At 30.7% G+C, this 22,680-nt stretch overlaps 2 protein-coding genes across 4 annotated transcripts in view; one reads left to right on the top strand and one right to left on the bottom strand.

The window, feature by feature from the left end:
• The window catches only part of Mlc1 (Myosin light chain alkali), a 34,127-nt gene extending 32,082 nt beyond the window's left edge, over positions 1-2,045 (bottom strand). Inside the window, exons 1-2 of one of the 2 annotated variants that reach the window (XR_012757819.1) lie at positions 1,915-2,044; positions 477-504 (exon numbers count right to left, since the gene is read on the bottom strand). Coding sequence is in view for 1 of the 2 variants with exons in the window: in XM_075376007.1 (XP_075232122.1) it covers positions 477-504; positions 1,915-1,917 (31 nt within the window). In the remaining variant the exon portion in view is untranslated. Of the gene's footprint in view, positions 1-476; positions 505-1,914 lie in introns of both variants that reach the window. The other variant, XM_075376007.1, reaches the window with a different exon arrangement.
• Positions 1-22,680, top strand: part of LOC142330607 (uncharacterized) — a 394,400-nt gene that overhangs the window by 52,404 nt on the left and 319,316 nt on the right. The window lies entirely within an intron of this gene.

The raw sequence follows: 22,680 nt of genomic DNA, 5'->3' as shown, positions 1-22,680 counted from the left end.
TAATTTCCAAAACCGAATTCACGTATATATTTAATTCTTCGTGAATATGTTTAAAAAATTTGAACCTTAGTTTATAAACAAATCGATATTTTTTAACATCTTTTAAATACAAAAAAAATGTTATGTTAAATATTTCGCAATAAAAATTTCAAGCTCTTTCATTCAATAAATAAGACAGACTGGTATCGATAACTTTGGATTTATTTTTTTATATTTTTAAGTTTTCCAGAAAACTTTAAAATAAATTAATAGGGAAATATCCTTAATAAAATGTTTCTGCAGCTATATTTCTTCTTGTCACATTCAATTGTCGATTAAGGAAGAAACTGGAAACTATTTAGCTTTAAGTCTGTTTTATTTAAATGATACTATCTGAAAACTCTTAACTTAAATCGAATCTAAAGTAGAATTTTACTATTTTGCATAGTATGAATAAAAAAAATAATTAAACGGTTATATATTATTTAAGTACTTACTTTCTACGTCTGCAGAACTGACGTCAGCCTAAAAAAAAAATAGATAAATAAAAATTAAAATCAACTTTAGAATTTATATTTCTGATTATTAAAATAAAAAAATTACAGTTTTATTATCAAAATCAACTTGTCTCACAAATATTTTTGAAGAGATATTACTAAAGATGATTTAGATGTTGGTAAAAATACTTCCCTAACTAAAAATTTGGAAATTAATTTGGCGGGCTTTAGCCTAAAGACAATCTTTCTCAAACCAGTATACAGATAGAGGATACCAGTTGTTCATTATGTAAATTAACGATCAACGTCGGTTTAATTATCACTCGGTGTTACTTAAACTTCGATATTTATAATTAAAATGGCTAAGGCTATTGATTTAAAAAGTATTAGAAAAATTTCACGAACAGATATCTGAATTTATAAGTTAAGCAATCTTTAATTTGGTAAAATTTTCTAATATCTTTTAATTTTTGGATTAAAAAATTTCATTAAATATTTTATTTTACACCTTTATTTTTTTTTAATTAGAATAGATATTTTTTTCCTTTAAATTCAATATTTTATTCAATCTAATTTATATTTTGAGAGCTAATTTGTGTGTTTGTGTGTAAGCGATAGTGATAGAATAATAAATATAAAAAAACAATATATTTAATTACAATTTTCATGAACCCCATAAACGCGTAGGAATTAAAATTAGCTTAACACTACTACTCTTAGAATATAACGCCCACAGAGTACTTTGAAATCCAATCATCGAGATTTTAATTAATTTATTATCTAATTACAAATGATTATCGCTAATTTAATTATTTATGAGAGAATATAATTAGTTTTATTTTTTATGTAAATGTTTAATTAAGAATCTGTAGGTTTTTTTATTATTATTGTTTAAACTTCTAAAGAATTTTTTTTCCTCCTCATTAAAACAGACTGTAAGAGTTCTTTCCTATTTAAGCCAAGATATTCCAGTGTAAAGTTCGATTCATTAGTAAGATTTGGAGAATTTATGTAAAATTAAAACCCAACATCTGTAATTACCTGAGAATTTTACTTAAGGTGCACTAAATGATGCAAGTTTAAAATAAAAAAAATAGTTATTATACATACTATGAAAAGTTTCTAATGAAATAATGTACATTACTTATTTTTATATATTTTTTTACGTATAAAACTAAAAATAAATATATACATTTTCCCACAAATACTTTTAAAATATACGTTAAATAATTTTGGAAAAGTTGATTTTCCTTCAAAAGATTTTTTTTCAAACACTTTCTACTACATTATAAACTATTTTGTTACTTAATAACGACCACTGTCATTAATAGAAATTATAAATATTACTTTCCTTCAAATTATAAAAATTTAGTCATATTTCTTACGATTTACTTTTGCACTTGCTACAAATTAAAAATTAGTTATGTAATAATCTTACCATGTTTTTTTGGTATTGGTAGTGGGTCCGTTACACGTTAGAGACACGACTGAGAGTTGTGTGAAGTATTTAGAGCCAGAGCTGTAAAGAACAGCTAACGTTTTGGCAATTTGCCTGGCCTAAATGAGAGAACCCCAGTTGGCTTGAACCACCCTCCCTCTCTCAATGAGGTTTGGCTTAACAATTGTAGTTTAAAATAGACACTTTTTACAGCTAACTTTACTACTGTTATTATTAATACTAGAAAAAAAGACCATTTAAATAGCCTCCTTTATTGAAATCCAAAACATTTTTTTGTTCTTTATTTTCGTATGTTATTTTAAAGAGATAAATTTTATTTCCTCCACATTTAGAATTATTAAGTTTGATTTTTTTTTTTTTTAATAAAATTAATGTATATTAATAAAGATTTTTCATCAAAACAATTCATATTTTAAAATAGAACTAAAAATAAAATTTATTTCGCTACGTTTCGCATCGTTACTTCATTTACTTACTAATATATAAGTCAGGTATTTAAGTTTGGTCCTAAAAAATAAAAGTTATATATAAAAAAAGGAGAAAAGGATCGTAAAACTTTAGTAACCTACACTAAAACATTACCTGTTTTCTTAATATTTTATTTCTTCTGTTTGTTAAATAAAATAAAATTCTTTAAGACTGGAATAACAACCCAGAAAAAAAATTAGCGTTATATTACTTTGGCTAAAAATATCAATAAAGAAATGAAATATATATATATGTATATATATATATATATATATATATATATATATATATATATATACACGTTTTTTTGCCTGGTCAGTAAATTGAAAAAGAAAGATGGTAAGATGAAACCAATAAAGTAGAAAATTAAAAATGAAAGATATAGTAAATAATATATCAAAATCATATTGATATGAGCCTAGAAATTAAGAGTAGGAGCATCAAATTCAAAACATGAATATAAGTGAAAAATTTTCCTGTCGATCAGACCAGGTGGAAAAGGTCCCCTAAGCATGCCTTAATTAACATACGAAAAGTCGATCGAAAGAATAACTACCATTCCGACATTGGTTTATAAACAAATTGAGTTTAAGAAACTTGTTTTTTTTTCTCTGTTTTATCTGTAGCTCATTAAATATTAATATTACAGAAGAAAATCATCGTCAAAAATGTAGAGCAGAAAATTCTACACAAAAATGACCGTAGATACATTCCGACCAGATCAAAAATAAACGAGCAAGCGCAATAAACAGATACGAAGTAACCGACAGCACCGTTTCAATGCGCGCGCGCGATAAACAAATACCTATAACTTTTGATCTACGATGGATAATGCAAAAAATCAAAATATTGTCGATAAATGATACCTAAAGGAATAACGTTTGATAAATTTAAAAGAATTTGCTATATTTAGGAATAACATACTATAGTATAATATTGTCAGGTCGAAGTATTTTAAAGTTTGTTTATCAAAGACCTGTACATAAATACCATATTCTAAACATCGGAAAAAATTATTTGAATATATTCTTAAGGTGATTATTTATGAATGTAACAAAGTTCATAGTAAAATATATTGTCGTTTTTTTAAATATTGGTAATTTTAAATTCATTATATTTCAAAAAACGTATTTTGGGACTTTCACACAAAGTACAAAAATCTGATGTGAACACCACATGACTTCCTTGTATACGCCTATTAAATTATATAAACACATTTTTTTAAAAAGTACATATTTCATTATTAACTTCTGATATTTTTTCATTTTTTTTTTTTTTTTTTTTTTTTTTTTTTAGTTATTGACTTATTATTTATCGTAAACTTTTTTTTACCATTTTATTAACCAGAGGTTGATAATTATTATTAATAAATCAATATATTTAAATTAAAAAAAGGAGATGAAGTCGGTTTCGAAACGATGTGCTTCCCCTTGTAAGATCCAAATATTTCATTAATTAAAATTTCATTTGGCTATACCACTGGAACCAATGAAAATAAGTACCATACATCGTTGAAAAGCTCTCAAAGAGAGCTTATTATTGTAGTTAAGGAAAGGAAAAGTTCAAAATCCAATTGCTTTGAATTTTGGGCTGTTTTGGAGACTTTTATTCCAGTCGATTGCAATCAAAAGGGGACGTGCACAACTAGATGTAACAACAATTCTAAATCCTAAATTTCAACATACTACGGCTCATCGTTTTTAAGTTATGCGAGATACATACCTACATACAGATGTCGCGCCGAAATAGTCAAAATGGATTCAGGGATGGTCAAAGTGGATAGTTACGTTGAAATCTGAAAACCGAAATGTTTCGCGATCACAATACTTCCTTTACTTCGTACAAGGAAATAAAAAATCAATCGTATCTTACTAAAATTGTAAAAAATTAAATATTGAACAAAAGTAGTAGTTAAGAAAAAAATATTTAATTTTATTTGATAATATCAGCTTTACGTAAATTTTAATTTTCGACTGAGTTTTGTGAGCATAATTTTTGTAAAATACGTTAGTACGTATGAAGCAATGAAAATAGTATTATAAATAAATGTTTATAAAAAGTTAATAAAAACAAATTTTTACTTTAAGAAAAATTACGTACTTAATTACGTACCAGAATTATGTACTTATTGAATGTTAACCTTCGATTTTATATTTTTTTAAGTTTTCAAAAAATTTACTTGTTAAAATAAAAAACTAGTTGTCTGTTTTTTTTTATGTACGTAGATCGTTTTCACGTTTATTTAAAATCGTATGAAAATTTTACTAGACGTTTTTTGTGTAAAACTTTCTGTTCTAAAACTTTTGTTTGAAACATTTTTCGATAAATTCAATATTTAACTAGTAACAAATGAAAAACAGGACTACGATACGTTTACATTGACATAGAGTGGCCCATTTTGCTAGATCCACCTGGATATCTCAAAATTGTTTTTGATAAATTTTTTGGTAAGGTTTTCCTACTTTTAGTATGTTAATTGAGTCGCGCTTAGGGATCATTTCCACCCGGTCTAATGCACAGGAAATTTTTGCCCCTATATTCATATTTTGAATCCAATGCTACTGTAAATAGAGATTTTTTAAACGATGATCAGAAAGATGAATTTTGAAAATTTGATAGATTTATATAATATAAATTAAAATACGAATTCGAAAAAAAGTTGTGGGAAAATCTTTTCAAAAGGAAAAGGGTGATGAACTACGTATTAAGGAATAAAGGTTTATTGAATTTTGTTTTGAAAAGAAATTTTTAAGGTAAATAAGAAACAGTAAAAAAAAGACAATGATTAGAATATATAACATATAATTGAGCATATAACTGGCTAAGACTCTGATATAGAAGTCTGATGATTTATGAAAAAAAAACAAATTATTTCATCAGTAATATTTACCTGTAACAATATTTTGTCGAATGACAAAAAATAAATATTTTATCATTAGTAATTCTTCACGTGCAACTTTTCTGTACTCATTATTCATTTACTGCAACATTTATCGGTTTCTTTTTTCAAATTTTTCGTATAGAATAAGTATAATAGTAATCGTTTATAATATTGATAATATTAAGTATAATATTGATAGTTTTATCGCTTCTTAGAAAATCTTATCTACAATTTTAACAATATTTGAACACAGATTTTTATAAATATTTATTTTTTTTTTTGTCTTCAGTCATTTGATTGGTTTGATGCAGCTCTCCAAGATTCCCTATCTAGATTCCGTGTCTTTATTCATTAACAAAATTATATTTTTTACCAATATTACCGCTGAAAAAAATGCATGTATTCGGAATAATTTGTCGCGTATTCTTTAAGAAATCGGCATATTTCAGTTTTACCAGTATTAATAAATTTATCCATGAAAACGTTTCATTCTTAAACCCCTGCCAAAAACATTTCGTCCAAACCAAAAACTAAAAGTGTAAAAGAGCTTTATTTAGATTTCTGTCTTTAATTTTGAAATTTCTGTCTATGTATATAAAATATGTGTAAGAAATTTCTATTCTTTTTTTCTGTTTAGCCTCCGGTAATTACCGTTCAGATATTACTTCAGAGGATGAATGAGGATGATATGTATGAGCGTAAATGAAGTGTAGTCTTGTACAGTCTCAGTTCGACCATTTCTGAAATGTATGGTCAATTGAAACCCAACCACCAAAGAACACCGGCATCCACGATCTAGTATTCAAATCCGTATAAACATAACTGACTTTATTAGTACTTGAACGCTGGAACTCTCAATTTCTAAATCAGCTGATTTGGGAAGACGCGTTCACCAATAGACCAGTGGGTCGAAAAAAATTTCTGACGGTACGGTAGCGGACTGCTTTTTACCGGCAAAGACGCTATACCCCAGCATGACACAGATTTTCGCATTTCACCTTCGAAATAAAGAAGGGATAAGTGAATTTGATGTAGAATGGAGAGGATCTCGATTGGAATATTGCAGTAATCCAAATTACTTAGAAGTCAGGCTTGACTTTTCTAGCATTGTCATTTAAACAGCACTACCTGAAGTTAAAAGGCTGGATCTTTGCGAGAAATAATATTATTCGCAACTGATAGGTTCGACATGGATATGACAATTAGTAGTGCTTCGGACACGGAAATGGCTCTATGTTTTGGTGCAGACCAGTATGGGAAGCATCTGCAGATGCTAGAAATATCGATGTAGCTCTGATAGTATAGTAGCTCTGATAGTATAGTGTAGTAGTAGTATAGTAGCTCTAATAGTAGAGTTCGCATTGTAACCCGTTGTCTGAAATTAACACCAGTTCACATTTACCCTTTAGTTGGTATAGGGCCTTCTAGCATAAGACGGAAAGTGGTGTGAAAAACGGAAAGGAAAAACAGGTGACGTATACTAAATACCCTACTACGTATAACCAGATGAATGTTAATCCTCAGCTTACATCTACAAACAGCTTCATCCAGCGAACAATACCTCCAGAAATTCCACCTGAGATCTGAACTGTTGTGGAAGGAGAAATTATCAAATGAAACGTGTCTCGAATCGAAGGAGCTCTCCCTAGAGGACATTAACTGCCATATAGTATTTAGCGGGCACTGCATCGATTTTGACATAGGAGTAGAGTAACAAGAAGTCTAAATAATATGATGAGGTGGGGGTATGCATAGAGTGATAGGTGTGAGAGATCCGGTTACTGGAACATCTCCTCCTGTGCCCAAATATGGGAGAGGTTGCACATATGAGGAAGTGCTGGTACCAAAGCAGGTAACAAAGCGATCAGAACTTCTGAGTTATTGCAAGTGAGGAATATGATGGTGCTCTTTATTTCCGGACAAGGGAAATAAAGCATCAGGATGATTCCAATCTCGTATAAGTTTAACATTTCTTCACACATAAAATTATTTTCTTATCATTAAAAAAATAAAACAAAATACAAAACTTAAGTTCAATCAGCTGTAATTGGGCATAGTGTAGTTGTTACCGGAAAGTGACATAATAATATTTAAATATATTTTCATTTAAAACTTTTACTACAAAAAAAACAATTTATAAAACTAATTGAACTTTGGTTATGTATAAATTAAACGCATATTTTACTACAAAGAGGTGTATTTATAAATTCTATTTCGTAGTACATTTTATGATATTATAAAATAAAAGTCAGACGTTTTATAGACTATTAATGAAGAGAATGCTGAAAACATGAAGAAAAAATTCCTGCACTAATAGGTACATACGCATCCACTCCCATCCGGTTTCTATAATGTATAGAACCAACAGTTAGTTTTTTAAATTTATTATAATTTTGCTTTATTATCCATTTTCACGAAAGTTCGTTAATTTTTTTAATGTTTCCACTCGGATATAATAATTCCGGAATGCTCCATAATTCTAAAGTATACTGGACAACGACTTTCCAAAACGTTCTATAGTTCATTAGTAAAATAATATATCTGCCTTCAGTTCATAGTCCATAGAAACAATCAATAAACAAATAAATTGTCAATAAAAACAAATAATCAAGTGATACTGAATCGATAGACACATAACAATATAGAAATTGGCAAGAATAATACAACTTGTAGCTATAAATAAAAACGTATAGAAGTAAACAAAAATAACATCAGTTACGTGATTGAGGTGATTTTGTAGATATTGTTGTTATTTAGCACTGTACTTAACACGAGACACTGAAAGCTCCAGATGTTCATGAATCCATCGTTCCGCGTGAACTATGGCGCGTCCGCAATTGGCATCTTTACTAGTTTTGGAAGCGTTGTATGACATCTACGTTACTATTACTTTTTGTCCCCCACAACTACACACCATTGAATAGACCTCCAAATTGGTCGTAGGATAGCTCTGTAAAGCAGAACTTTATTGGATTACGTGAGGTGTGAGTTTCCGCAGCAACCGATGCAATTCCGTATACTTCGCGTCTAGTTGTTTTCTTTTCATACTGACGTGATACTTCCAATCAAACGACGATCTAGGTGCAGTCCTAGGTACCTTGATGTAACTTTATGTAGTAGATGATTTTAATAAAAACTTATTTTTTCTATTTGTTTATCATTATTGCTTAGTACTGGACTATTATAGAGTAATTATACTACACAACCTGATGTTATTCTGACATTTAAAGGATCATCACGTAAATCTTAAAGAAGAATTATTAAAGTTAAGATATCTGATAACCTTAGTTTGTACTTAATCTTTTCTCTTTTAAAATCTTTATTAATATTTGCATGTTAAACTTTTTATCATATGAATAACTTTTGTCTTTTTAAATATTCACGTGTTTATTAACAATAAAACTAAAAATCTGTAAATAAAATAAGCATAATAACCCATTTGAAAGATCTTACATTAATATCTAAAAGTGTACACTTTTATTAATATAATTCTTTTATTTGAATTTCAAATTTGATAAAAATTAGTAAGTTCTTTGGTTTTAAACTAATGATTTCAAAAAGTTGAAATGTAAAGAAGAACTTTGTTTAAATTACGGTGACTCACAAAGTGTTATGGTCGTTAGCGCAAATGGAAATTTGTAGCGTCTTGCTTAACCGGGATTCGAATCCAGGATTTTCGGATGAATGGCCAGGACACTATCACTCCGCTACGGTGATCGTTAAAAGATTTAAAAAATTATTACAATTTACTCTTGCCTATTGAAAATTTCTGGAATTTATTTTTATCTGGGTTCATAGAGAAATTTTTACTAAATGAAAACAGTTATAAAAGTTAAAAACCACGAATGCCAAAAAATAAATAAATTGAACTAAAAAACTCTACTTTCGTACAGTTTTAATATGTTTAAATAACGAAGTGTGTTCAAAAAGTAACGAGAATTTTTGTTTTTTGGGATGAATTTTATTTATTCGTCTACATTAATGTTATCTTCTTCAAAATAGTCTTCATTAGATATTATACACTTATGCCGGCGCTTTTTCCAATCCCCAAAATACTTCTAGAACCCGACCTTTGGAATAGTGTTTAGCTCTTTCAGTTATTCGCTTTTAATCTCATCTATGCTTGTGAAACGACGGCCCTTTTAAGGTTCTCTTTTTTTAGAAAAAAGTCAAAAGAAACCATGTCTGGTAAATATGGTGGCTGGGGTATCATTACAGTGTTGCTTTTAGCTAAAAATTGACGAACAACCAATGAAATGTGAGCAGGCGCATTATCGTGGTGAAAAAGTCATGAATTGTTTCGCCACAAATCCGGGTGTTTTATTCGGAATTGCTTCACAGAAACGGCGTTTAACTTGTAGGTAATACTCCTTATTGATGTTTTGACCTTGTGGCACGAACTCATGATAAACTATGCCGTTAAAATCAAAGAACACGTTAAGGATAACCTTCACATTCTCTCGTACTTGTGGAGCTTTTTTCGGTCTCTGAGATCCAGAATGTCTCCGCTGGGATGATTCAGCCTTAGTTTCAACATCATATCCGTAAACCGGTATTTCATCACCTGTTTCACACACGTTTCAATATTTCTGCATCATTATTGACTTCATTTAACGATTCCTGAGTAACTTCCATTCGCCGCTGTTTTTGTTCGAAATTCAACAATTTTAGAATAAATTTTGTTGTCACACGTTTCATATCCAAAACATCCAAACACATTTCACGGCATGAGCCAGTTGATATCCGAACATCATCAGCGACTTCTCTGATTGTGATTCGGCGATCATTCATAATCATTTCTTTTTCCATGTTTTCATCGGTTGTTGATATGCTGGTACGTCCGGGGCGCTCGTCACCTTCAATGTTTTCAACCCTTCTCGGAAACGCTTATACCACTCGTAAAGCCTTGCTTTACTCATAGAAGACTCACCAAAAGAAATATTTAACATTGCTACAAAATTTAATAAAAATTCTATGATTCATTATTTATACAAATAAAAATTCGCCGATCGCACCAAAACACGTGTTATCTTTTTGATAGCTGACAACAGATTAAACATCCAATACGGCTAAAAATGTACAGATACTTTTCGGACATCTTTGCCAATAGAACAACGAAAAAATTCTCCGAGAATCGGATTAATACAACCCGCGAAATCTCAAAATTCTTTTTGAACACACCTCGTATTTTTCATGTTGTAGAAATTGTAGGTATTTAAGGTTGTCTAAAGAACAAATTCTCACCAGGTTTTACATCGATAAGAAAATCTTGTCCTGCAATGAAAATATTTAAATACAGTCGGGGGTTCTTTAATAGAACTTAATTACAATTCAGAGCTCTTTAATATATAGGACAGTTATTATTCAGAGCCTCCCGATCGCATTCAAATATTTTCGTTGAAGGATGTGAGGTGCTCACATCATTTCACCACTTAAGCCTCACACGCAATCTCCAAAGGAAGCCCATTATTATAAACAGAATTTTTAAAAAAGTTTATTTCATATTATTTTATTTTATTTAACGCAAATTTAATTTTATTATTATTGCAATATATTCATTCGAGTGATTTGAATCATTCAGTTTAAACCCAGGTAACACATTGTTAGAGGCTCGCAGTTCACAGTTCATTAAAGATTGTGCTTCAACGTGAAAACCTCCATACTATATATATAGCTAATGACACTCCCGGTAATGTAAGGGTTCCAACGCGGAGTCATGCATCTAAATGAATTCAACCGTTGAGCTGCTACGGTGGAACAAACAAATATACATGCATACATATATACACCTTAAATATATTACACTCCTTTTTGGGCAGTCATATAAAAATTAAACATGAAATAGTTTTCACTTATCTTTTGTTTATTTTTTTAATATTCATATAAATTAAAAAACAAAATTAAATTAATAATATATATATATATATATATATATATATCCGTAAAAATTAATTTATGAAGTATAAAAGTTATAAAAGGGTTAATTATATAAAATTTTTATTATAATCTCATACAATATAAAACTTATAACAAAATTATTGTGTATGGTTTATGAATCTACACTTTCCGGCATCTTTAATAGAAAATATATAAATTAATAAATTCCATTACGTCGCTCATTGAATCAGATTTGATTTGCGTTAAAGAAAAATGTTATATTAAAGAAATTTATTTTTCAAGTTGTAAATTATAGTTAATGAAAAAGTCTTTAATTTAAAATAATAATTGTTTTGCAAACTTTTTTCGATATTAAATTAAGAGTTGTAAATTATAAAAGCATTTTTTACCATAAAAAAAAAACATACACACAAGTGGGTCATCTTTCTGATCTTTATATAGCATACAGGCAATGCTGTACTCTACGACTGGATATTGAATCTAATCTCCTCATCCCCTCTTGAGAAACTAAGCGAACAAACCTATTCTAGGAGAACTTGCGTTTGACCTTACATTATATTTCAGGTCTGTTTAGTTTCTCCCCACTTTACGCAAATTTATTCACGGTCTCCTTTTTAGTTGATTAATTTTAGATTATTTTTTCCTTACAATAAAATCCCATCATTCCTTGAATTAAAAAATATATATATAGTCGCCGAAGTATATATTTTAATTACGCGTTTATGCGTGTTTAACTGAACACATACTAACTCATTCTCAAACGTAAAAATTATATTTCAAAATAATAATTATACTAGTTTATTCGATCTAACAGATAGTAGATTTCAACCTAAAAATTATAAATTAAATATTCTAACCCTATTTTTATGACCGGTAAATTTTAACGTTTTTACTGTAAGTAGAATGTACTTCGCAGAATACCAAATGCATTTTCTTTCATATATTTATCACACTATAAATTTATTAAAAACCATTTTGTAGTTAAATTAGTTTGTATAAGGTCCACTTCCTCTTCACTAGAAAAATATTTCAGTGTACTAAATTTGCCCTCTAAAATATTATTTTTATAGTAGCAATCAATGTTGGGGAACTTGTATCCAGTTTTTACTGACGGCTAGCTGGATATATAATCTAGCCACATCTTATTTAGGGCAGTGAATTATCATAGTCCCGATTGCATTAAGAATTTTACATCACTAACCGATTTCAGATAAATATATTCAGAAAAAGATGTTATGATTTGCTGATGATATAAACAGCAATAGTAACGTTCAAGAGCATAAGAAAGAAGCCGTAATAAAAAAGGGGGTCCGACAGGATGTTCTCAATCCTCGTTACTTTTTAATCTTTACATAGAACTAGTAGTTAATGATGTTAAAGAACAATTAAGATCTAGAGTTATAGAACAAGGTGAAAAGATAAAAATACTATGATTTTCTGATGATATAGTAATTCTAGCCGAGAGTAAAAAAGATGTAGAAAGAACAATGAACGGCATGCATAAAATCCTAGGCAAGAACTACCGCATGAAAATAAACAAGAATAAAACGAAAGTAATGAAATGTAGTAGAAATAATGAAGATGGACAATTGAATGTAAAAATAGGAAGAAAAAAGATTATGGAGGTAGAAGAATTTCGTTATTTGGGAAGTAGAATTACTAAAGATGAACGAAGCAGGAACGATATAAAATGCCGAATAGCACAGGCGAAACGAGCCTTCAGTCAGAAATATAATCTGTTTAAATCAAAAATTAATTTAAACGGGGTCATTTTCGAAAGTATATGTTTGGAGCGTAGCTTTATATAGAAGTGAAACTTGGACGATCTCAGTACCTGAGAAGAAAAGATTAGAAGCTTTTGAAATGTGGTGCTATAGGAGAATGTTAAAAAACAGTTAAAATTATAAACTGACAAATGAAGAGGTGTTGCGGCAAATTGATGTAGAAAGAAGCGTTTGGAAAAATATAGTTAAAAGTAGATACAGACTTGTAGGCCACATAGTTTAGGCATCCTGAAATAGTTGCTTTAATATTGGATGGACAGGTAGAAGGAAACAACTGCTCATGCAGGCAACGTTTGGAATATGTAAAACAAATTATAAGGGATGTTGGATGTATGAGATATACCGAAATGAAACGATTAGCACTAGACAGGGAATCTTGGTGAGCTGCATCAAACCAGTCAAATGACTGAAAACAAAAAAAAACAATTTCATCATCTCTTATCCGAAAAAATTAAAAGAAAAAAAATAGCTATTTATTGGAAAAATTATTTTAAAAAGCTAAAAGAACGGATTGGATTGAATTTAAATAACCCAACAGATTATTCATTTATTCGTTATAATTTTTCCAATTCGTATGATTATTTCTATTTCAACAAAGACAAAAATATACAAATTAGCGGGCAAGATTTTTATACCTAAGTGAACGAGTAATTCAGTAATTTAGAAGGGTTTAGAATCTGTCATACAGCTTTTTATAGTTAAATCCCCAGAGGTAGCTGCATTCACTGTTCATGATTTGATAAATTACATATAGCTGTGAGATGTTCAGCCTTCACACAATCAGACGCATACATTCATTACTTCAGACTGATCACATTCTATATTCCTGAACTAACATCCTTAGTAATTAAATGGCAAAATTTAATAATGCAATATTGTTATGTAAATCTGAAGCCTTCCTGCTATAAATTTACTACAATTTAATTTTTAACGTAACCATTAAGCTATAAATAAATAGCGTTTACTCACAAGACTTACTTGTTATAACTTTGTGTATCAAAATGGTAATAATTGTAGAAAACTTAACAGAAGACACTCTCGTAAACGGATATAGGCATCTCAAGAACAACATGCTTACATTGTCATGTTATTAAGAAAGGGATGAGAGTATTGGTTACCCGTTGCCTTCTTCAACGGGTCAAATATACTGTTATTAACATATACAACATGTTAGGCCTACCAAAATACATTTTATATTCAACCCTTAAAGTGAGATCTTCATTCTGTTTACTTCAAAAACTTGTTTTATAATGAACATCATTACTCTCAGAGAAATCAATGGTAACTAATATGTACGTGTACCTCAGATGGTACTTTTATATCGTAGTAAAATAAATTCTGCAAGAGATAAATAATAAATTAAGTAATCTTCTTTTGAAAATAATGAATTTTATACGCTACCTCTATTAATTAAATTCCTTAATTTAAAAAAAGAGAAATATTAAAAATTAAAAAACGACTACCACAAAAATACATTGCTCTTTAATATAAGATAATTACTACTATAGAATAATTAAATAGCTTGCGGATGTCAATTTTTTATGTAGTATAATTCTTTTTTGAAATAACCTTGGTCTGTTAGATGGAAAGTATACCTGATGCATGCAAAAGTTAGCCTTCAATCTACTAACAAGTACTCCGTTTGAATTTTAAAAATCGGACAATTATTTGTAAAGATATTGTAAGAGCACCCTATGCACCTCCCAAAACAGAACCCCAGGGGCAACCCGTTTGTTACCAGTTAATGGTGATCGTAGTCTAGCCTCGCACGAGATGCTCGCATCGCCTCACCACTCTAGCCTCACACTCAGTCCCAACGGGAATTCCATTATTATTAAATATAAAGTTTTGTTAAATTTATTTAATATTATTTCATTTTATTTAACGTAAATTTAATGTTATTATTTTTGTAATATTATTCATTCGATTGATTCGAACGATTCAGCCTACACAGTGATAGACTCCACAGTTCATTAATTCAATTCATTAAAGTTTGCGCTTCAACCGGGCAATCTTCACCACTACTACTATAACGCGCACACACATTATATATTCATATTTATATAACCTATGACATTCCCGGTTAGGATTCCATCGCGGGATCATAAAATCGGTTCAGCCATTGAGCTGCTACTGCAGAACGAACACCCTAAATACACTCCTTTTTGGGCATTCATGTCGAAAGAATACAGAAACAGATATTTACTAGTTATTAAATCCATTTTATATAAATATTATGCGACTTATTATTATTTACGTAAACTGTCTAAATTCTGCGAATGAACATTCGAAATATGTAGATAACGGTACAATACATTGATTGTGTTATCGCTTTACGGTACATAAAGCCTCAATTAAGCATCATTACTAAATAAACAGTTTTCTAGAAAACTCTTTTTTACATTATTATAACAATATTTTTGAAAAATTATTCATGGATTTATTACAAACATGTTATAATTAAAAGTAAATGAATTGAAAAAAAAAATATATATATATATATGTGTGTATAGTTGTTTTATTAATGAAATGTTGTTTGTGAACATTGTTTTAATATAATATACAATTAAATATTATTGGAAAAATCAATATTTATTGACGTGTTTTTGTTTGCTGATATAGTTTTAAAATTTTATGGTTATATATTTCTGATCATTGATTCTTATTTTTATAGTTTGGTTAATTGGATAAAAGCAAAATATTATTAAATTCTGTTTACCGATTTCAGTGTATATACAGATGGTTTTATTATTTAAAACGCTTACATTTAATTATAGTTATGTACATTATGAATCTGTCAATAATATATGTCTGCTGACCTACACTTAGCAATCTATATCTAACGAGAATGAAATAGTTTTTTCCTTCTTGCGTTTTTTACATTAATCATGATTACTACACAGACTACCGTATAATTTCGTATTCTATGATTCTTTACAATAAAGATCGAAAAGCAGCTTTCTTATGTAAACAGGCTATTTTTGGAAGTAGTATGTAATTAATTATTAAATATTACATCAAAACTAATCTGCCTGAAATAGGACAATACAAAAATTTGTTTCAACAGAATTTGTTCTCTTTACAGCGTGATCTTTGGTACAGATTAAATAAAAATAAAATAAAGGGACAAGGTAAGGATCTCCACATCCGGGTGCGGGCCGATAGTGGTGCTGCTGAACGGATAAGCAAGGATATTTCTGCGGATATTTCGAGGGTACCACTACGGTTCTGACACGGATGGGCGGTAGGAGGGTCCGCGTCCTTATTAAGGATGGGGATATACTCACCACTCAGGATGAGTTCATTACGGAGTTTTGGAAAATCACGGGGGAGTCAGTGTCGATCGAAGTTATATCCATGCGACCGACTTATGGTGCGGCGCAGGTGGTCACCGTGGCTGTGCCGCCCATTCTTGCGGATAAATTATTGGCTGCTGAACGTATCTGTATCGGATGGATGGCTTGTAGTGTTATGAGACGTTCATTTGACTACCTTTGTTTTCGCTGCTGGAAAAGGGCCATAGGGCCAATGGCCACTGTTTCACCTGCGGTGAGGCAGGTCATCTACGGAAGGACTTCCGGCGAGAGGCTCGCCGGTTTCTTTCGGTTGCATGGACATGCACCCGGGGGTAGGGGATGCAGGCTTTATCTGCGACATGAAGATGCGGCGCCTACTCATTGCTGATGGGTGTCTTTGGGGGACAGCCCCGTCCAGGAGGGGTAGGAGACTCCGGCGTCCTACCATCAATGATTGGACGGGGACTCCTTCGCAGCGCCTCTAGGTGAGGGAATGTAAGATCGTAGTCCCGGTAGGGGAACCGCTACGGAGTTCCCCATTAAAGGCAGGACATTAAGGCCGCAGTCCCGGTGAGGGACCCCTTTGAGGTCCTCTCATTAGAGGCGTGGCATATACTGCAAGACCGAGTCCCGGCTACCTGGGCAGGACCTTGTGTTCTGTCGAGGTAGTTTGAGGTAAAGGCATCCCCACGGATCTGAGTTATGCTTAGATGCTTGTTCTGACTCTGAGAGGCGGGGTAAATGAAGGTGAACTAAAAAAAAGAATAAGAAAAATATATCTATTAGTTTTTTGTTTATAATTTATAAATTTAATTTTTTTCTTAAGCTGTTAAAAAAATTCGTTAAAAACCGATTAAAAATTCGTTAAAATGAACGGAAAAGAAAATAAAATAAAAAAATACCAAAACCGGTAAAGATCCCTTTGTTAAATATGGATGCCTAAATTCTGATTCTATTCTTTATCCTATTTAACAATTCTCTTTCAAGAATTCAGGAAAAGTGGTACCCCGCCTTCAAGAGCCGAACCCACATTTAAGTATAAACATAGCTCCGAAAGGTGCCATCGCCTAAAACTGCCTGGGCAGCAGAGCCATGGACCCGGCTATGCCGTTCCCAAGTTTCCCACTCTGACAGCCGGGACTCGGTCTTTTGTGCTATGCCTCTAATAAGGGGACCCCAAAAAGGGGTCCAACAGCACTCGTCAACCGCAAAAAGGGGTTAATTCATTTTTGGTTAACATATAGAAAGCGCCTACGATTCAATCGGCACTAACCGCTGTTTGTTTTTCTTAATAATGATTATTGTACAAGAGTCCTTGTAGCGGTTAAGTAATAAGTTTGTAAGGAGTTGAGTTGTGTGAGTGTATTAGGTGGCGGGTGTATCTTTGTGTACTCTGGGTGAAATTGTGGAAATTTAATTAACTGTTGAGTGTGCTTTGGTGGATAAGTTATGTCTTGTGACCACGTCTTCGTGATTGTTGTGCGCTTGTCTTGTATTGGCTTGATTGTATGAATGTATAAATGTGTGCAGTAAGTCTTAGTACCTGTTAGATGTGCTATTTTTCTGGAGGTTTTCCTCATTTAGGTATTTATGGTGTGCAGTGTGTGCGTTTAGTGGTCTGGTTGGATAATGTTTGCTTTTGGAGACCGAATGGGAGTGTGGGCGCTTACCCCTCTCCTAAAGTAATGCCTTATTTGCGGTTTCCCAAGGGGTGGGGTCGCCAGGGGTAGAAGTTTAGTCGGTAGTGCGCAGGAGTACATGCACGTTTTCTGTAACACCTTGCGGAACCTGTTAGCGACACTTCTTCGGCGCCAGTAAATGGGGTTCCTCCACCTTAAAAAAAGGAGTCCTTGTAGAAAATAACATGAAAATGTTCATTTTAAGGCTGAAAAACGCCTATAAATTTGCTATGAAGTTACTAGCATCAGATAAACAACAGAGAATATTCTACTCTAAAGAAGGTAATAGAAAATAATTTAAAAATCTCTTTACCCGTAGTAAACCTGACGTTATATGCTTGTTATTTTGAAAAAACGCTGTATCAAGGTTTCAGGAATGATTTGTATTTTACATCAGGACTTATTTGTTACAATTTCGGCCGTTCGTAAAATCTATATGCATATTATTTAAAAGTGTTAATAACTACTCGGAATCTAATCAACAACCTTTAAGAATATGTTTAACGTGACTAATGCAATTGACAGATTTTTAAGTCTAGTTCTACTAAAATAATTTTAATCTAATGGATATCTATTCAGTCAACCTCTTTTTAATGGATAAGGTAATTCAACATCCTTGATAGGGAATGTTAAAGCTGGTTTATAGTGGTGGGTGCTGTGTGGCAAGCACCACATGATTCCATAATATTCACCGCATTATGAATGTTCTCAATGAATTTCATTTAGTTAAACATATCTAACCATCGCACAATTCTGAGAAAAGGCGAGGAGTTTTAATAAGGAATTCTGAGATAGCTATTAAGTGCTGGTTTTTTCGTTTTGGCCAAACATCCCTCTTCTTACTTTCCTTCAAGAAATTTTTAAGTCTCACATTGCCTTTTTTGTAAATGTTTTTGCTTCTACAGGTTTCTTTGTTTTAAAGCTTCTTCCTCGTAAAAAACTCTTTCAAATTTTTTAAATTTTTTTCTAGAATAATCCCAGAGTCCCTAGTATGAGTACAGAGTTTGTATTTCTGCTTTATTTAAATATTTCATAATTTTATCTTAATATACGCTTTTAATTTGTATTTTTAAATAAGTACTTTCATAGGAATTTAGTTATTACTCATACTTAAAATATGGACTACGAAATCCAATTTCCTCCCGGCCATATTCCTGTTTTTCAGTAAATTTTTGGTAAAGCATTTTGTGAGGATAAATTTTATATATATATATTAAGTGTATCTTCTTTTATAGGACCAAATATTTCTCTTAAACATCTATTTTCTTTCTTTTTGATATTAAAAAAAAACTGAGTTGATTAGGCGCTAGTTCTATATATATATATATATATATATACGGTGTGTTCAAAAAGTAAAGAGAATTTTTGTTTTTTGGGAAGAATTTTATTTGTTCGTCTACATTAATGTTATCCCCTTCAAAATAGTCCCCATTAGATATTATACACTTATACCAGTGCTTTTTCCAATCACCGAAACAATTTTAGAACTCGATGTTTGGAATAGTGTTTAGCTCTATCAGCTATTCGCTTTTAATCTCATCTATGCTTGTAAAACAACGGCCCTTTAAGGTCCGCATCTCGGGTATCATTACAGTGTTGTTTTTGGCTAAAAATTGAGGAACAAGCAATGAAGTGTGAGCAGGCGCAAAAAAAAATATATATATATATAAATACATAAATATAATATATATATAAAAATGTAAATATATCGTGGTGCAAAAGCCATGAATTGTTTCGCCACAAATATTGGTGTTGTTTTCGGATTGCTTCACGCAAATGGCGTTGAACTTGTAGGTAATACTCCTTATTGATTGTTTGACCTTGTGGCAAGAACTCATGATGCACTATGCCGTTAAAATCAAAGAAAATGGTGAACATAACCTTCACATTCTCTCGTACTTGTAGAGCTTTTTTCGTGATCCAGAATATCTCCACTGGAACGATTCAGCCTTAGTTTCGACATATATCCGTAAACCAATGTATCATCATCTGTTATGTCTCGATTCAGTAGTTTTGCATCGTTGTTGACTTCATTTAGGAACTCCTCAGCCACTTCCATTCGCCACTGTTTTTGTTCGAAATTCAACATTTTGTAAAAAAGTTTGCTTCACACGTTTCATACCCAAAAAATCCGAAAAAATTTCATGGCATGAGTAAATTGATATTAAAACATCATCAGCGACTTCTCTGATTGTGATTCGGTGATCATTCATAATCATTTATTTCACTTTTTCCACGTTTTCATCGGTTGATGATATGCTGGTACGTCCGGGCGTTCATCATCTTCAATCTCTTCCCGACCCTCTTGGAAACGCTTATACCACTCGTAAATCCTTGCTTTACTCATAGCAGACTCACCAAAAGAAATATTTATCATTTTTAAAACATTGCTACCCTTTATTTCATTCTTATAACAAAATTTAATACAAATTTTCTGATTCATTATTTTTACAAACAAAAGATCGTCGATCGTACCAAAACACGTGTTATCCTTTTGACAGCTGACAACGGACCAAACATCTAATATGGTTAAAAATGTACAGGTACTTTTCAGACATGTTTACCAATAGAGCAATGAAAAACCCCCGAGAATCGAACTAATCGAACTAAGGCGAAATTTCAAAATTCTCCTTAGTTTTTGAACAAACCTCGTGTGTATATACATATATATATATATATATATATATAAACTGTTGAGCATAAGATGTACATGAATCGGTCTATACAAGTCCTTTGTTCAGTAATGTCCTGATTATATCTTGATTTCCTGAGTAATTAAGGCTGATTGGGATTTATGCCCTTTTACTGAATGAAGATATTAAAATGTTAGTTCGTGTGTCTCGCTTTGTGCTCACTCTATTACAAAAAGATGGTCTCTTTCTTCTTTTTAATCCCTTTCCCCTATTTCTGACCCCTTTCTCTTCGTTATTGATCTTTTAAATTTGACTAGAAGTGAGCTTCTAGTCAAATTTGTTCTAAAGTCTTAGTGATTTATTTAGTATGTTGCACCTTTACAATTCGTATAGTTTAGCTGGGTAGGCTCTGCCATCAGCCTAAGAACAGTGTTTCTTATAACGTAAGCTATACGAAAACCCCAACCTGCGACCGAGTTGCTTGTCGTATTAAGCCAGGTTTTGTAACCTCTTTTAATTCATTCGTACAAAGGAGAAATATTTTTTTCGGTTTAAAAGTACCCGTTGTTCTAAAATTTACTTTAATAAATTGTTTTGAAAACAGTTAAAGGAAAATTATATAGGGTTCATTAGAATGTTTCTTATATAATTATACAGTATTTTTCAGTTTCTTAATCTTGGATTTATAAAACTGTAATTTAAAAATATTTTAGATTAATGTATATAAAAAAAAAAACTGAAAAACAAGCATTAAGAAAAAATAATTGTTAAAAATTAAACTTGTTTTAACTTTAATTATATATTTGAGATTAAGTTCATTATATCGTTTAATTGAGCCTATTCAGATATTTCAATAATATCAAAATTATTAACATTCAAATTTATTCTGAAACTGACATGGACATGAGCCATTCAAGAAGTTGTAGCTGCCAGACCCACAAATTAACAAAAGAGAAAATCATTTGTATCAAAATATCTGTGTTAAGTCTCACGACCTGCAAATTGTGTTCTTTGTTTTCATTCCCTTACACCAATAATAATACAAATTTTCAGTTGACACGTTCTCAAGTAATATCTAAATAAAAATGTTCATGTTTTCTTTTAAATAAAATTTATAGTTTTTTTTTCCAGAAACGTTTCAGTATGATTCAATAAAATTCTTAAAGGAACATGGTGTATTTAATAGATCTATTCATAAACCATATCTGGAGAAGAAACATATCTGATCTTAACACCATGCAACTTTTTCACCCAAGGCAACAGATCTTAGCCCGTTCCTTCTTCTGCCATTGTTTCAAAAATTATTTTAATTCTTCTGAACTTTAAAATTAAATAAAAATTAGAAATTAAAGGTACACCTTCGTATTATGTTTATTGCTATTTTTTTTAAATATTAATTTGATTCACCGTGATTTATACATTGTTTCTGTTAAAATTCTCTTTTATATTGCTTTGAGTTTTTTCTTTTAATATTTTAATTACTTGTTCTTAAAGAAGGGCTGAAAAATATAGTCATTAATATTGTAAATTCTTTCAAAGATAAAATGATAATTGAGAAAATTGTTTGTATTTACTATGTGTAACATTTTTTTCAAGTTAACTCTGTATTCTATATAAAATTTACTTGATATTTTATGCAGGAAATATTTTAAATTTAAATAAACATTTACGTACTTAAACTTTTGTACATGAATATCATTACAATAATAAAATTATAATTTTTACATTTATCGGACACCATGAACACATTTATTTTTTGTTGAAAAATAAAAAAATAAAATAATAAATTTGTTTTTTTAAATATGGAAGCGAAATAACGTTGAAACATGGAAGTAGCCTATGGATGAAACCATTTGCGGTAAATTCAAATCTGTCCAGACTCTCAACATTTAAAGTTTTAATATGGTATGCGTTACGTGAAACATTTAAATTAAATATTGCTATCTCCATAGTGGGACTATCTTCTTTGCCTTTAATTCCAAAGATTCTAGGTTAAAATCTCGGTCAAGCTTAACATGTTTCATATCGTTACAAAGTTAAGATAAAATTATCTTAATTCGGCGTAAGCCTATTGTGTATTAGATAATGTATAAATAACCCACCGGG

The sequence above is a fragment of the Lycorma delicatula genome, chromosome 9, assembly GCF_047948215.1.
Source record: "Lycorma delicatula isolate Av1 chromosome 9, ASM4794821v1, whole genome shotgun sequence".
NCBI lineage: Eukaryota > Metazoa > Arthropoda > Insecta > Hemiptera > Fulgoridae > Lycorma > Lycorma delicatula.
The sequence above is the reverse complement of the archived record's forward strand: the minus strand, read 5'-3'. Positions and strand labels throughout refer to the sequence as shown.